We start from the raw sequence: 15,061 nt of genomic DNA, 5'->3' as shown, positions 1-15,061 counted from the left end.
TGTAAATAATGTAAATTTGATGTTAATGTTTATTTCCATCATATTGGAGCTATTTTCAACACAATGATATATTTTCAACCGACTTCCAAAAGGAGGAGGTTATCAATTCGTCTGTATTTTTTTTTTTTTTTTTTTTTTTTTATGTTTGTTACCTCATAACTTTTCACTGGGTGGACCGATTTTGATAATTTTTTTTTTGTTTGAAAAGTAGTGCTTCCCGTGGGGTCCCATTTTTTTTATTTTTTTTTCCGATGATGGTATCCATATGAAAACGACATAAGTCTTAAATTTGCATTATGTATATGCGCAACAAATAGGTGAATAACTGAAAATCACGTTAACCAATTTTGATAATTCTTTTTTTATTATAAAATATATACCTTAAGGGTAATTTAGTGAAAGTTTGGTAAGGTTCTGAGCACAGGATCCACGACAAAGTAACGGAACGGAAGGGAACGGAACAATTCTGAGGAGCACGTTAGCGATACTCGGTCGAATCTTTTATTTATAGGTTATTTGGATATTTGAGTCACCTTCCGTAATGTGGTTATGTTTATGTAATTATCATAGTCGAATATTATAATCAACTAGCTACCCACCCCGGCTTCGCACGGGTGCAATACTGATACTAAATAAAATATACTACAGAATTTGTTTATTTACGACATCACATCGCAAACTTCTAAAAATATCAGTGTTTCTTTACTATATTGTTCATGTATTATACACACAAACCTTCCCCTTGAATCACACTATCTTTTAAAAAAAACCGCATCAAAATCCGTTGCGTGTGATGTGATGTCATATGATGTACGAAATATAGTTGGTCTTTTTCAAAGTTTTTTTGCTGAGTTCGATTACAGCTCTTTCGAGGGATCCTTGTAGTTTACGCCGCGTGACGTATTAAATCCGCATTTTTGAAAGTCTATTTTTGCTTTATTCGCAAGTTTCCTTTGAAATTGTCCTCGAAGTAATTTCTGACTCATATAAACGGAACGCTTAATCTATCCATATTAAAAAAAATTAGTTAGTCAACATCAGCTTTACTTAAAATCAAAAAATAAATAAAATTTTAACAAAAAGAAAAACCGACTTCAAACAAAACACTATTTTAAAACAAATGAATATCACGAAAAAGTAATAAAAATAATTGCGTATTCAACATATTTTTTAGAGTCTTCCTAAGTTAAATGAAATGAAAACTATTAGACTACTTAAAAGTCGATTAACGATTATATCATGTATTTAAATAAAACTAATTATAACGGATGAATCGCGTATATTAATTATTTTTAATCATCCCGACGTTTCGAGCACTTTGCAGTGTTCGTGGTCACGGGTAGACCCGTGACCACGAACACTGCAAAGTGCTCGAAACGTCGGGATGATTAAAAATAATTAATATACGCGATTCATCCGTTATAATTAGTTTTATTTAAATGTGTAATAATCGCGAAAATTTAAGACAAGATTATATCATGTAGTTATAATTATTGTTATATTTGGAGTCGGTGTCAGCCAATAAAACCCTACAGTATATCTATCAAAAAACAATACGAGAATACTTTAACAAATATGTTTTTTACAAATTACCTTTTACACAATAATATACTGGATCAATCAAGTGGCTCGTATCGCTTCTTTCTTTTGATTGTTGGGGCAAGGGCACCGTGGCTGACACCGGCTCCAAATATACCAATAACTATAACTACATGATATAATCGTTAATCGACTTTTAAGTAGTCTAATATTTTTCATTTCATTTAACTTAGGAAGACTCTAAAAAATATGTTGAATACGCAATTATTTTTATTACTTTTTCGTGATATTCATTTGTTTTAAAATAGTGTTTTGTTTGAAGTCGGTTTTTCTTTTTTTTTAAATTTTATTTATTAAATGTTTATTCAATCGTGCGCAATTAGTACCCAAATTTTCATATTATTCGATACAAGATTTTGTAGATGATAAATAAGCGTGGAATTAATACCTTTTGACTTCCAGACAGGATAAAAAACATACATATATAATTGTATTTAACTAATATGATTGTATTTTTTAAATGTTGAAAAAGATTAACTACTGAGTTTCTTGCCGGTTCTTTTCGGTAGAATCTACTTTCCGAACCGGTGGTAGCTTCACTTAATTGTTAAATGACGATTCAAAAATGCTTGTTAAAGCCCACTTGAATAAAGTTTATTTTGATTTTGGTTTATGATTTTTCAACCGACTTCAAAAAGGAGGAGGTTATCAATTCGTCTGTATTTTTTTTTTTTTTTTTATGTTTGTTACCTCATAACTTTTTACTGGGTGGACCGATTTTGATAATTTTTTTTTTGTTTGAAAGGTAGTGCTTCCCGTGGGGTCCCATTTTTTTTTTATTTTTTTCCGATGATGGTAGCCGTATGAAAACGACATAAGTCTTAAATTTGCATTATGTATATGCGCGACAAATAGGTGAATAACTCAAAATCACGTTAACCAATTTTCATAATTCTTTTTTTATTATAAAATATATACTTCAAGGGTCGTTTGGTGAAAGTTTGGTAAGGTTCTGAGCACAGGATCCATGACAAATTAAGGGAACGGGAGGGAACGGAACAATTCTGAGGAGCACGTTAGCAATACTCGGTCGAATCTTTTATTTATGGGTTACTTGGATATTTGAATCACCTTCCGGAACGTGGTTATGTTCATGTAATTGTCATAATCGAATATCATAATCAACTAGCGACCCGCCCCGACTTCTCACGGGTGCAATACTGATACTAAATATACTAAAGAATTTGTTTATTTACGACATCACATTGCAAACTTCTAAAATTGTCAGTGTTTCTTTACTATATTGTTCATTTATTATATACACAAACCTTCCCCTTGAATTACACTGTCTATTAAAAAAAACCGCATCAAAATCCGTTGCGTAGTTTTAAAGATATAGGGACAGAAAAAGCGACTTTGTTTTATACTATGTATTGACGGAACTCCTAAACGGCTTACAGTTAGGGTGCGATTTGGGGCAGAATTTCTTTCTTTCTTTAATCAAATTTTGTGTATATGATGTAATGTCATATGATGTACGACATAGCATACGAATAGCTCTTTTGTAAAGTTTTTTTACTGAGGTCGATTACAGCTCATTCGAGGGTGGTACCTTGTAGTTTATGCCGCATGACGTATTAAAGCCGCATTTTCGAAAGTCTATTTTTGCTTTCAAAAGTTTCTTTTGAAATTGTCCCTGAAGTAGTTTCTGATTCATATAAACGGCACGCTTAATCTATCCATATTAAGAAAAAAATGTTAGTCTACATCAGCTTCACTTAAAATCAAAAAATAAATAAAATTTTAACAAAAAGAAAAACCGACTTCAATCAAAACAGTATTTTAAAACAAATTAAAATGCACTAAAAGTAATAAAAATAATTTCATATTTAACATATTTTTGAGAGTCCTCCTAGGTAAAATGAAATGGAAAAATATTAGTCTACTTAAAAGTCGATTTACGATTATATAATGTAGTTATAATTATTGCTATATTTGGAGTCGGTGTCTCTGTTACAAATTTTCATCCATTCATTTCTCATATTACGAGTATAATATAGGAAATATATAATTTGAAAATGATGATGATGAGACGTACCTTGCCTAAGGGTATTAAAAATGTTTAAGGTTCTAAAAATCTTGTAAAGATTTTTTAAGCGTATTTACCATTCCTAGAATTCTATAGTACTGTTCAATATTTTGATATAAAATTTTTATAAGTATGTAACAAATACAAAGGCCAAAAGCCTTGAGTGGTAAGGTAAGATGATTTTGGAGCTTATCCCTAAAAGGTGCTTTGCTTTGTGATAATGCTTAGTGTTTTTGTGTTTGAAGGATGAGTAAGTAGTTTATTATAGGCAAAAACATAACATCTCATTTCATAAGGTTGATGGCACAATGGCTATGTAATATATAAAAGAATTACATTTAGCGACAATGTCTATAGGCAGTGATAACCACTTACAAGGAGGCAGAATTGCTTGTAGCGCCTATTAAAGAAAAAACATACTCCAACACTTATTGAACTACCAAGTACCTGTTGACTTCCAAGCAGGATATATTAATTTAAATAACTGTATTAACTGACATGACTTTGTATTTTTTAAATGTTGAAAAAGAGTAACTACTGATTTTCTTGCCGTTTCTTCTCTGTAGAATCTACTTTCCGAACCGATGCTAGCTTCACTTAATTGTAAAATGATGATTAAAAAGTGCTTGTAAAAGCCTACTTGAATATATTTTATTTTGATTGTTGACGTTTACGTGTGAACGAAATGTTACTGTTGATTATGTCTAAGAGCCTTGATGACTTTATCAGGAAACTCGCATACATCCGCCTACTGAATCCAAAACAATAAAAATCTACAAGTTGGTTGGTTGAACACGTGATCGAAAAGTTTCAAATCAATGCATTTTCTTACGGTATTTTCCATCACCGGTTAGCACGAAATGAATAATAAACATAAACTAACTTCATGAAAACTCATTAAAGGCTGCCTGGAGATGAAAAGGCGATCCTTGTTTAGATCCTAGACTATCTCCGCTAAAATTAATGGCTGACATAAATACCTTATATAGGAATAATTCATACTGTTTATTATATAGGAATTATAAGTAAAGTTAAATACATAGATATTATTTTAACATATTAAGATTATTTAGGTCCCACTATTGTTCCTTTTTAAGGAACAATTTTCCTTTTTTTTTATCTTGTGTGTGTACAAATGTTATCTTCGCCGCCAAGCTTGGTGGATTATAAATACACACTTTATGCAATATTAATAATAATTATTAAAAAAAAAGCTACCCAAGTCCCTAGTTAAACTGGTACACTCACCCTTTAAACCGGAACACAGTCGCAAAACATCAATACCGATTAATGCTGTTTAGCTTTAGAATATCTGATGAATGCGTGGTACCTAACCCAGAAGGGCTTGCATACTGTTGTATAATTATATAACACAATTTTAAAACGACTGCCTGAAATATAAAGTACGTCCTAAGCCGATGGATCTAACGGTATAAAGTTTTCCTCGTGAAGACTTTATGTGATGTTTTTATTATGTTATGTTGGAGTTTTGCGCCCACTAGGGAATTAGCTGCCTGGCCGTGCTCAGGCCACGAAAACAAATTAGCATCAGCATCTAATGATTGAAAAACCCTTTACCTAATTTAATTAGACATTTGTATCATTAAACATCCATGACACGACACAAAGAAATATATTATAAAGTCTAAATCTGCTGCCATCTGCTAAAAAAAAGAATATCTTGAAAGTTTTTTAAGCTTAAGTGTAATTCCTACGTCGTATTCAAGAAACAAAACTTATTACGTCTTGTTTAAGACATAAATCAAATGTTGGCAAAGGTATATCATTGTTTTGGGTTAGCATGAAAATAATACATACAATATATAATCACATGTTTTATTGACTTTAAACGGAGAAAATGTAACGATCTGTATAAAAAGCTGCCCTTCCAAGTAATTAATAACTTGGCCAGTATGTGCACAGTATAACAGAGAATTAGAAAACTGAAATGTCAATATAAAACATTAAGTCCTATTGTACAACACTTGAAATCAACGTTTATTTTTTATTTTCTGATTTATATTTTACTAAATATGTTTTATTTATTTTTTTATATAACTCTACTGATATAACCGTCGAATAGCACCGTCTTAAATCTTAAACTAAATCGGTGTTGCCATTTTCTAGTAATCAATAAAAAATATGTTTTGAATAAATTTCGTAAAACATGTAACTTTTTCGTTTTAGGTAAAGCCAGGTGTGTTAAAGCGTGTAAATTGATAAAAACCAGACGAAATGAATAATTTGGCCGCAGCCTGGTAGCGTTGATTGAAAAACGAATGTTCATATCGTCCTCTTGTCAGAATTAATTACAAACCAACATGACATTAATTCAGTTGTAAATTTGCGTTTAATTGAATAATAAACAGCGATGGATTATTAGCGAATAAAACAATTAATATAATTATTATATGAGATAGTATTATATACGTCACATTCGTTCATTGAGATTTAGCGCCTGTCAAATTATTATAGCAATTATGTTTATTTACGTGAAAAGTAATATTATAAAATTACAGTCTGTTTTATTGACTATTTGAATTTTGTGGTTGTCCTACTTTATTTAATTAAAAGGCAAGCACTGTAAAAACAATAACAAAAATCATAAAGTTATATTAATTGCGAGACCTGTTTTCCTGTAAGTAGTATAACTTTTGCCTAGATAATCTTAAATGAATTTGTTTATGTGATATTTATCTACTGTTAACTAAAATAATTTGTTTAAAAAAGAGTCTGTAATTGTTAAATACTTACCGTTTAGCTTACTTGAATACAATTAAAACATTATTTAATAGTAACTCTGTTTAATGATCGTGATTGATTGTTGTATGATTCTGACATATGACGTAGTCGTAAGTACGTGAAGTACCTTAGTAAGCTTGTTTTTGTCCTAAGCACTGCGTATAGACCGAGTTTTACTGACGATTTATGTAATAAGCGACTACAATCTTAACCCAGAAATATTAGTTGGTTTATGTTCTTTGAATGTGTGAAGATCAGAATAGATTTTTCTCAAATACAAGCCCAAATAAGGGCTTTTTATATTACTAAGTACATGTAGATAAAATCAACTGAGTTATTAAATAAAAAGGGAAATAGTCGTTGTATTTATTTTTCCAGAGTTTACTTATTAAGAATTCAGGAAAAAAAACATTATGTTTCAAACATTTATTTTCGTTTCATTTGTTTAAAATTTGACATATTTTTTTACAATACCATGCTTTACTAACAGTAGAGTTAGTAATATAATAAATAAAATGTACTCGAATAAAAATATACCAATCCACAATTAAATAACATTTAAATACTTGATTATTTCATTACTTATAGAACAACATCTCGAGAACATCAAAACATGAAGACATATGAAAACACATACAAGAACTTGGTCTGAGAAAGGAGTCGACACTCGTAGAGATTTATAAAATTATCTTATTTTAATTTATTACAAATTTGATCGTTTCCTTTATTATATTTATTATTTATAAGAAATTGAAACGCTTAAGGCACGGCGAATTACATCTAACTATAATATAAACTATCGTAGACACTTGGTAACCATCATTATACTAATCCGCAAATTGTGATATGTACAAAAATATTTTTTTTTCATCTTTACTATCTAAGACTATATTACAATTGCAAACGATACTGACAAAACTCACACGACACACACAAAAAATATATAAATGAAAACTTAAATGCAACGTTTGAAAATGGAATCTATAAGATACAGCACCATAGAGAAGAATAAATAAGTTCACTTAGACACCCACGTTTCAATCAAAACCGAATCGAGACACAACAACGAAAAATTAACACACAACGAAGTTTTGTACTCGGTGTCTTATTGGCACAATTACACTAACGTTATCAACGCGTATCGGTTCCACTTCTAGAACCGATACTCTTCAAATCAAGCGCGAGTGTTCTGCCGTCTCTGTCTCTCCACTTGCTTTTTGTGACTGCGCCGTTTCCTCGCGATTATCGCCACCAGTATAACGACGACCGCGAGTGCGACCGCAACGCCTATCCACCAGTACACGTTGTATGAAGCTTCTTTGGGATTTTCGATTTCGTTTTGGTCACCGACTCCTACTGGGTTCTTTATTTCTAGAACGCCCACTGTTGACGTTTCGTATTTCGAATTCGTGTCGTCATCAGTTTCGATTATATTCTCGTGGATGTCGTCGTGTGTTTTATCTTGTTCCATGTTTGGTTCGATTGGTGTGTCACTCTTTTCTGATATTTCATTCTCCTGCGGTTCAGGTTCGACTGGTGGATCAACGTAATCCTCGATCATGTTATCGCTGGCTGGATCTAGTTGGTTATCTAAATACTCGTCTAAAAGCCTGAAATAATCAGTGATTCCAGTATATTCTAGTCCATTTTCTCTTTTCGCTAATAAGTCACTGACCATTTCTGGCCACGTGGCTACGAAGCCCTGCATCATTACATCACTGAAAATAAAATTATAATGAACATTTTGTTGCCACGAAAAACATTAGTAGCTTTAGTTATATTACTTACAGTAAACGTTGATTATTTTCAGCTACGTGTTTGACTAAATCCGAGTCATCTGATATCAGTTCCTCGGCGAAAGATTGATAAATTTGATACTTCAATATAAGTCCTAAGAATTTTCTGTAATTAAAATTAATTTATTAATACAAAAATTGTAATTGAGCACCAATAAGGTTTTGTATAATAATGTCTTACCCTATATATGGTTTATTTAATAATATATAAGGATCTCCGACGATGTCGACATTTGACGTTTCAATTAAAGAAAAATTCTTCCTAAAATCTCTCCAACTGTCCTCAATTTTTGCATACGGAATCTTGCCCATCAACACATCCAATCTCCAAGTATCAGCTGCTATGTAATAATTTAACCTGAAATTGTATTACATTATTAATAATCTTGTCATTAATATTGTTAAAATTTCGTCTTCTACCAAAATAATTACTTACTTAGGTAAATCTCTTAAAGCTATTATAAGTTGTAAGACAAGTCTGTGATGATTAGTATTATAGTTGAACCTTTCCAATGAATACAATCCTGCTCTATCTAGTGTATGAGGATTCAGTGATAGCAATGACACAAATCCAGGTACCGCTTCATATATAGCTGGAAAAATATTTCGACCATTAAAAACCGCGACTCAAGATTAATTTCCATAACAGTTTCAGCCTTGTATTCATACCTGAGTAACGAGGCGCTTCTCTTAAAATATAAGTATTATTACTATGTAAAGCAGTGATAAGTTTGTATCTGATCTTCATTGCAGCTTCGTGGGCGTCCATGTAATTCTGGATGCTTACGTCTTTACACGTAACAAATCTAACTTTGTTAGGTTGGCACCAGTCAACTACAGTTGTAGGGCAAGTACCATTGAAAGCAGACTCTGAAAATATTTCTTGCGGAAGTTCTCCCAAATTTAGTTGGCTTAAAAGATTATTGGCTTCTTTGAAGGCTTTTAAACCACCGATATCCTAAAATAAAAAAGGATTAAACATTTGATCTAGAAATGTACTATAATTAAATTTGATAAATATAATATGTACCTTCAATTGTAAATTTGCGTGGACTTTTTGATAAATGTCCGGATGCTTTGGCAGCAGTTTTTCGATTAGACTCGACCAGTCGTCACCCGTAAGGGAATCTGCAAAATGTATGTTCATATTTAAATCCGGAACACAGAAAAACGACCAAAATAATAACAATAGTGATGGAATGTAAATGAACTACTTTTAACGTAGTTATAGTTAGAATATTGAAAAGACAATGAAAAGAAATATATCAGAAAACATTTTTTTAATTATTTGGCTCTCTTGGAATATATAAAGCTGATAATCGATTCCCATTAGGCCGAAATTCAAAGTAATGCTGAATATAATTTGTGATGCAATTTATAATGTACTTCAGAACTTTATGAAGCTAGATTGGAATTGAAGGGGAGTTACTCACGAAGTAAATGAACGGGCAGAGGCTCGCCCACAGCTGATGGTCCGCGTAGTTTTAACGCGGTATATTTGTGTAGCTTCAGGTATAGCGGACGTACTCGTTGCCAAAGTTCACGGGCTGCTAACAACGCCCCTTCATACTCGCATAGTGCGTCCCAGTATTCCTCGACCAGTTCGTAATCTATTTTCAAATATACATACAATACGATTTATGTAAGAATAACTCGTATATGCAGAAGGAAAACGGCATAAATACATATTAAATTTTGCTAAAACCTTTTATCTTTAATTACTATATAATTCAACGAAATTTTTTTCCTCATTCAACAATTGGAGGAGGATAAAAAGGGCGAAAATGTTTCAAATTGGTACTGTTAGAGATTTTCATGTAATTAACTTAGATATTTTATTGAGTTTCAAATTTTAAAATGAATTATAAAATTTTCTTCTAGTGAATATTTTTGTACTGTTAAGAATTACATAATGAGATCTTTGCGTAATTATGAATGTCTTTGAAATATCACAAATAATGGTATATATAGTACGACACAACTTACTGCCAATTTTTACAACCAATAGAAATAGCTCCCTATCGCGCCATTCGACGCTATTCGCCGCTATAGATTCTAGAGTCAGTTCAAGTCGAGAAAGCAAGTGCATGTAAATCGACTTGTCAAATTGACGAATATATTTGTCAAATGATATTACAAGTTATAATATATTTAACGTTTGTGTAAAGATCATATTCACATAATAATTAAATATTGATAATTTGGGATAGCGTACTTAATTCGGATGTGATCCGTTTTACGAATTTGGCCGATGCTACCATCTAAAATGTGTCGTATTATACATAAATAGTTTTATACGAAATTGATTACGTTTAAGAATTACGTACGATTCTCTTTTGATGCATTTCTGAGTAGAGGTAAAATATTTTCTAAATAATCATGTAGTTCAGGCAGGTGGTTCTCCCATGATAGTTTCATTTGTCGTAAAACCTGTTCATCTTGCTCTCTCGCCAGACTGTTATGTAATTCTGTGGAAGGAAATTTTACGTGACATAAAATATTATAGTAGTTATTTTAAATTAAAATGTGTTATCACGGCGATTTATGTTAAAGGCTGTAAAAAGACTGCATCGTTAAAAAATCTTTAAAGGGTGATTAGTTATGAATAGTTTTATCTTCTTCTTTCTGATGTCAAATCAATGATGATAGAAAGAGAAAACAATACTAATCGTTAATTTTTAAAAGATATAGTACCTCTTAAACTGCACGTGGTGTTAGCTCCGCAGTCGTAATCGGTCGAGGTACGAATTCGATTGAGCGCATTATCAGCAAACGTCACCAGCTGTAATATGTCATAAAATTGTCAATATACACAAATATCAAGTTTTCCGTGCCCGCTCCATACCATGCCTAACCATGCTACATATCGAGCGTTGAACAGAGCCCATTGGATTTCAGTAAATATAATTAAAAGAATGAGTTATATATTACTAGTTGTCGCCCGCGGATTCGATCTCGTTTTAAATAAATAAATAAATAAATAAATATGAGACAACATCACATACATTACTCTGATCCCAATGTAAGTAGCTAAAGCACTTGTGTTATGGAAAATCAGAAGTAACGAAGGTACCACAGACACCCAGACCCGAGACAACATAGAAAACTAATTATAATCTACATCGTCTCGGCCGGGAATCGAACCCGGGACCTCGGCGTGGCGTACCCATGAAAACCGGTGTACATACCACTCGACCACGGAGGTCGTTTTAAGGGTTTGGTTGTCATAAGTTAGGCAAAAAAGTAACCTATGTCCTTCTTTGGACTTTAAGTTTGCTTCATACCACATTAAATTAGGTTAATTGATTCGAAGGAGCGAGCGACAGATAGACATAGTTACTTTCACATTTATAATACTAATATAGATTGTATATTATTTATGATTGTAGGTATTTTTTTAAAATGATAAAAAGTCAGTGTGGACCACAACAAGACACACAACACAACACAACACTTCAAGCTTAGTTCAGCGAAGATCTGCTTATGTTTAGTAAAAAATATAAAACATCAAAATGTATAAAAGTTGAATGTAAAAAAGGCACAGGCAACTGTGAGCAATGGATGTTGTAAATTAAATTAAAAAAAAAAAACATGCTACATAAAATAATAAAATAGAAGCAGTTCTTCCATGCCAATGCATTATATTAAATCGTTAATCAACTAATAAAAGATACTTATTATATACGAACTATTGAAAAAGAATTGGATTCACATTGAAAGGTATACTTTCCGCTGCCAATTAATTAATAACATTCAATGCCATTCATTTAATATTATATCAATACGTATGTGTAAATACATTTATCTCAATGTTCAAAGAGCAATATTAATTATTACACAGATAGTATAGGATGAGTGAATGAAACCGCAAGAGGTGAAAAGGTAATCTAAGTGGGTCAGACAGGGAGTGTGTTCTGTAATCACGAACGATACTGGATGACTCGGATTGTATGATATTGCGATTAATTTTAAGTCTTAGTGAAATTTATTTTTATAATTCGTTCCATTCGATTTATCTTCTACTCGTGGTGCCCTTTTATTTTTCATAGATTAATTTCTTTGCTACAGATTTTGCTTGCGTCTTGCCCTCGTATGGACCAGACTTCGTAGGTCAGGTTTTATGTAATGTTTCTGTTAAAAATACATTAAGCTAAATTCTACATTGTATCCAAATCCATCGAGGCCTATCATATTTACGATTTGGAGTAACATTATTCAATGCAAACATACAAATTTCTAATTTACAATATTATGATCCCTTAATATTCTTATTATTCATTATTAAAAACAGTTCACGTAACACAAATACCATTTGATAATAATTTTAATACATCCGTGAGATCAACTAATGATGCCTTCACTAATCCTTGGATTCAAAGATCATCGTCGACGTCATTACAGATTTTCAAAAATGATCTGAAAACCTTTATTATTAATTTAATTTTTTTATCGTAAATATCTATCACTGAAGCATTTTTCACAACATTGAATCTATCTGATTTATGGATAAGAGTCACGTGTTACAAATTAAGTTAAAACCCATGTTGTGTCGAAAAAGTTGGAGAAACACTTAATATGGTCCATTAAACACGCCCCTCTCTTCGAAAAAGCACTTACATGTATTGAGTCTTGAGAGTTGTAACAATACAATACGATTCAACTTTAAAAGGTTAAATGGACAGGCTAAGATGGCATTCTTTTCTTTCAGTCATCTGAATACGTATATAAAAATAGGTAACGAAATGTCAGGTCAGAACATTTTTCTCCTGTGTTTTGTCAACCGAATTTTTATTGTATTGACGACCTTTAGTATGATCAATTAAAAAAAAAAAAACTGTACTAAATGTTTAAGATAGTAATGTGACATGAAATAAAGGAGACTAACTCATATATCGGTATTTTTTTCTTAGAAAAGCTTTTATTTATAAATATTCGAGTAGCGACCCGCCCCGGCTTCGCATGGGTGCAATATTGAATATACTACATAATTTGTTTATTAACGACATCACATTACAGTTTTCTAAAATTATATGTGTTTCTTAATTATATTGTCAATTTATTATACAAAAAACCTTCCTCTCGAATCACCCTATCTATTAAAAATAGAAACACATCAAAATCCGTTGCGTAGTTCTAAAGATTTGAGCATACTAATGTAGGGACAGAGAAAGCGACTTTTTTTATACCATATAGTGATCTATCAATGTGGTTGGTGAATTCAAATATATCTGATATTCTTACCCGTATCCATTGCTGTGTGTCAAGCAACGCATCGCCCGGTTGCAATAGCAGCTTCACCCGTCGACGCAGCGTATCATCATCAGCAGATAACGCATGCGCTGTGAACGCACTTTCCACGTCTGTCTTTTGTTTACGAGCAAATATACCGAACGCCTTATCACGCTCCAACTGTGTCCAGAAATAATAACAATATAATATTTATACATTTATAAATATGACCTAATTAAGTTTCCATAAAAGGTACTTATGTACCTACGCGTTCGCAATTCGCTGTTGCAAATACTGTTTTAAATTGTTAGTGTTCGGAAACCTACGGTGACAGATTCAATAAATCTTCTAGTTTAATTATATGGTCGCAATCATAATGTTTCTTATCTTCTGAACTACTTTTGATATGAGCAACTCGAAACATTTCAACTAATATGGAAGCTAAAATTTTGTTGTCTTAAATTTTCGCGATTATTACACATTGAAATAAAACTAGTTATAACGGATTTGAATCGCGTATATTAATTATTTTTGACATCCCGACGTTTCGAGCACTTTATAGCGTTCGTGGATTCGTTCGTGGTTTGTTCGGATTTGAATCGCGTCACGGGTAGACTGACCAGGGAACTAGTTTTATTTCAAGCTAAAATTTTGTATAAAGTATATCACATAAATTAAAGGGAAATATTTGTAATTTTTTTACCTTCATAGATAGACCCTTGGCGCTACCTAGAAGTTCTTCCCAAGCGGCCGTTGCTCTTTGGTCGCATTGGTCCTGATAGTCGAATTCTACAAGATCGACAAGAGAGACGAGCCATCGTCTATCGTCACCGCTAGACGTTCCGCTTGACAGGAGCGCGTAGAAGCAAATGCAGAGCAGAAAGAAGTTCGGCCGCATCGTACTGTGAAAGAAATAATTCTGTTATATAAAAGAAAAGAAAAGTAATGTATGACAAACGTCTTTAAAATTCCTTGAATACAACAACAACAGCCTGTAAATTTCCCAAAGCTGGGCTAAGATGGCCTTCTCTACATTGGAGGAGAACAATATATGTATAATAATTTTGGAACCTATTCCACCACACTGGTCCGATACACATGTTTTTATGAAATTAGACACATGCAGGTTTCCTCACGATATTTTCCTTCATCGCTGAGCACGGGATGAAGTATAAACACAAATCAGGCAATAATATTCAGTTGGTTTGCCTAGATTTGTAACCGCAATCATCGGTTAAAATGCACGCGTTGTAACCCCTGGGCCATTTTGGCCTTGAATAGCAATTCGAATAATATCAAATTCAACGCAATTTAACCAATGAATTTGAATGGAACTCTCAGATTTGTATAAAAATCTCGAGTAGGAAAGTTTTTTGACTTCAAAGTGAGCAATTATCTTAGTCGAAATTGCAAAACTGATAGTAATAAGGGGTCGGAAAAATAATATCTGCCTATTTCTTTCGCCCTTTAGAAGGGTCAGTAATTAAAGAGCGAGGATTCATAACACAAATGTCGTGTTCTTACTGGGAGATTTCTCCCTTTTCATGATAAAATTAACTTTATTATATAAGCATTTTCCTGTTATATTACTTAATAATAAATCAATAACCCAATTAGTGTTGTTCCTCACAACAGTAAAATTGATAGTTATGATTAATTAATTATT

The 15,061-nt window shown here is 32.2% G+C and overlaps 1 protein-coding gene across 3 annotated transcripts in view; it reads right to left on the bottom strand.

Moving 5' to 3' along the window:
- Positions 1-6,781: 6,781 nt before the first annotated feature.
- The window catches only part of LOC124535045 (angiotensin-converting enzyme-like), a 130,035-nt gene continuing 121,755 nt past the window's right edge, over positions 6,782-15,061 (bottom strand). For all 3 annotated transcript variants that reach the window (XM_047111071.1, XM_047111073.1, XM_047111072.1), the window contains 11 exons: positions 14,099-14,297; positions 13,408-13,575; positions 10,861-10,948; positions 10,494-10,634; positions 9,600-9,776; positions 9,197-9,294; positions 8,836-9,124; positions 8,603-8,759; positions 8,348-8,524; positions 8,159-8,272; positions 6,782-8,088 (listed from right to left, as the gene is read on the bottom strand). In XM_047111071.1, the coding sequence (XP_046967027.1) occupies positions 7,545-8,088; positions 8,159-8,272; positions 8,348-8,524; positions 8,603-8,759; positions 8,836-9,124; positions 9,197-9,294; positions 9,600-9,776; positions 10,494-10,634; positions 10,861-10,948; positions 13,408-13,575; positions 14,099-14,293 (2,148 nt within the window). In that variant the 5' untranslated portion in view covers positions 14,294-14,297 and the 3' untranslated portion in view covers positions 6,782-7,544. The remainder of the gene's footprint in view (positions 8,089-8,158; positions 8,273-8,347; positions 8,525-8,602; positions 8,760-8,835; positions 9,125-9,196; positions 9,295-9,599; positions 9,777-10,493; positions 10,635-10,860; positions 10,949-13,407; positions 13,576-14,098; positions 14,298-15,061) is intronic.

The sequence above is a fragment of the Vanessa cardui genome, chromosome 14 (assembly GCF_905220365.1).
Source record: "Vanessa cardui chromosome 14, ilVanCard2.1, whole genome shotgun sequence".
Classification (NCBI taxonomy): domain Eukaryota; kingdom Metazoa; phylum Arthropoda; class Insecta; order Lepidoptera; family Nymphalidae; genus Vanessa; species Vanessa cardui.
This window is presented reverse-complemented; position numbering and strand designations above follow the sequence as displayed.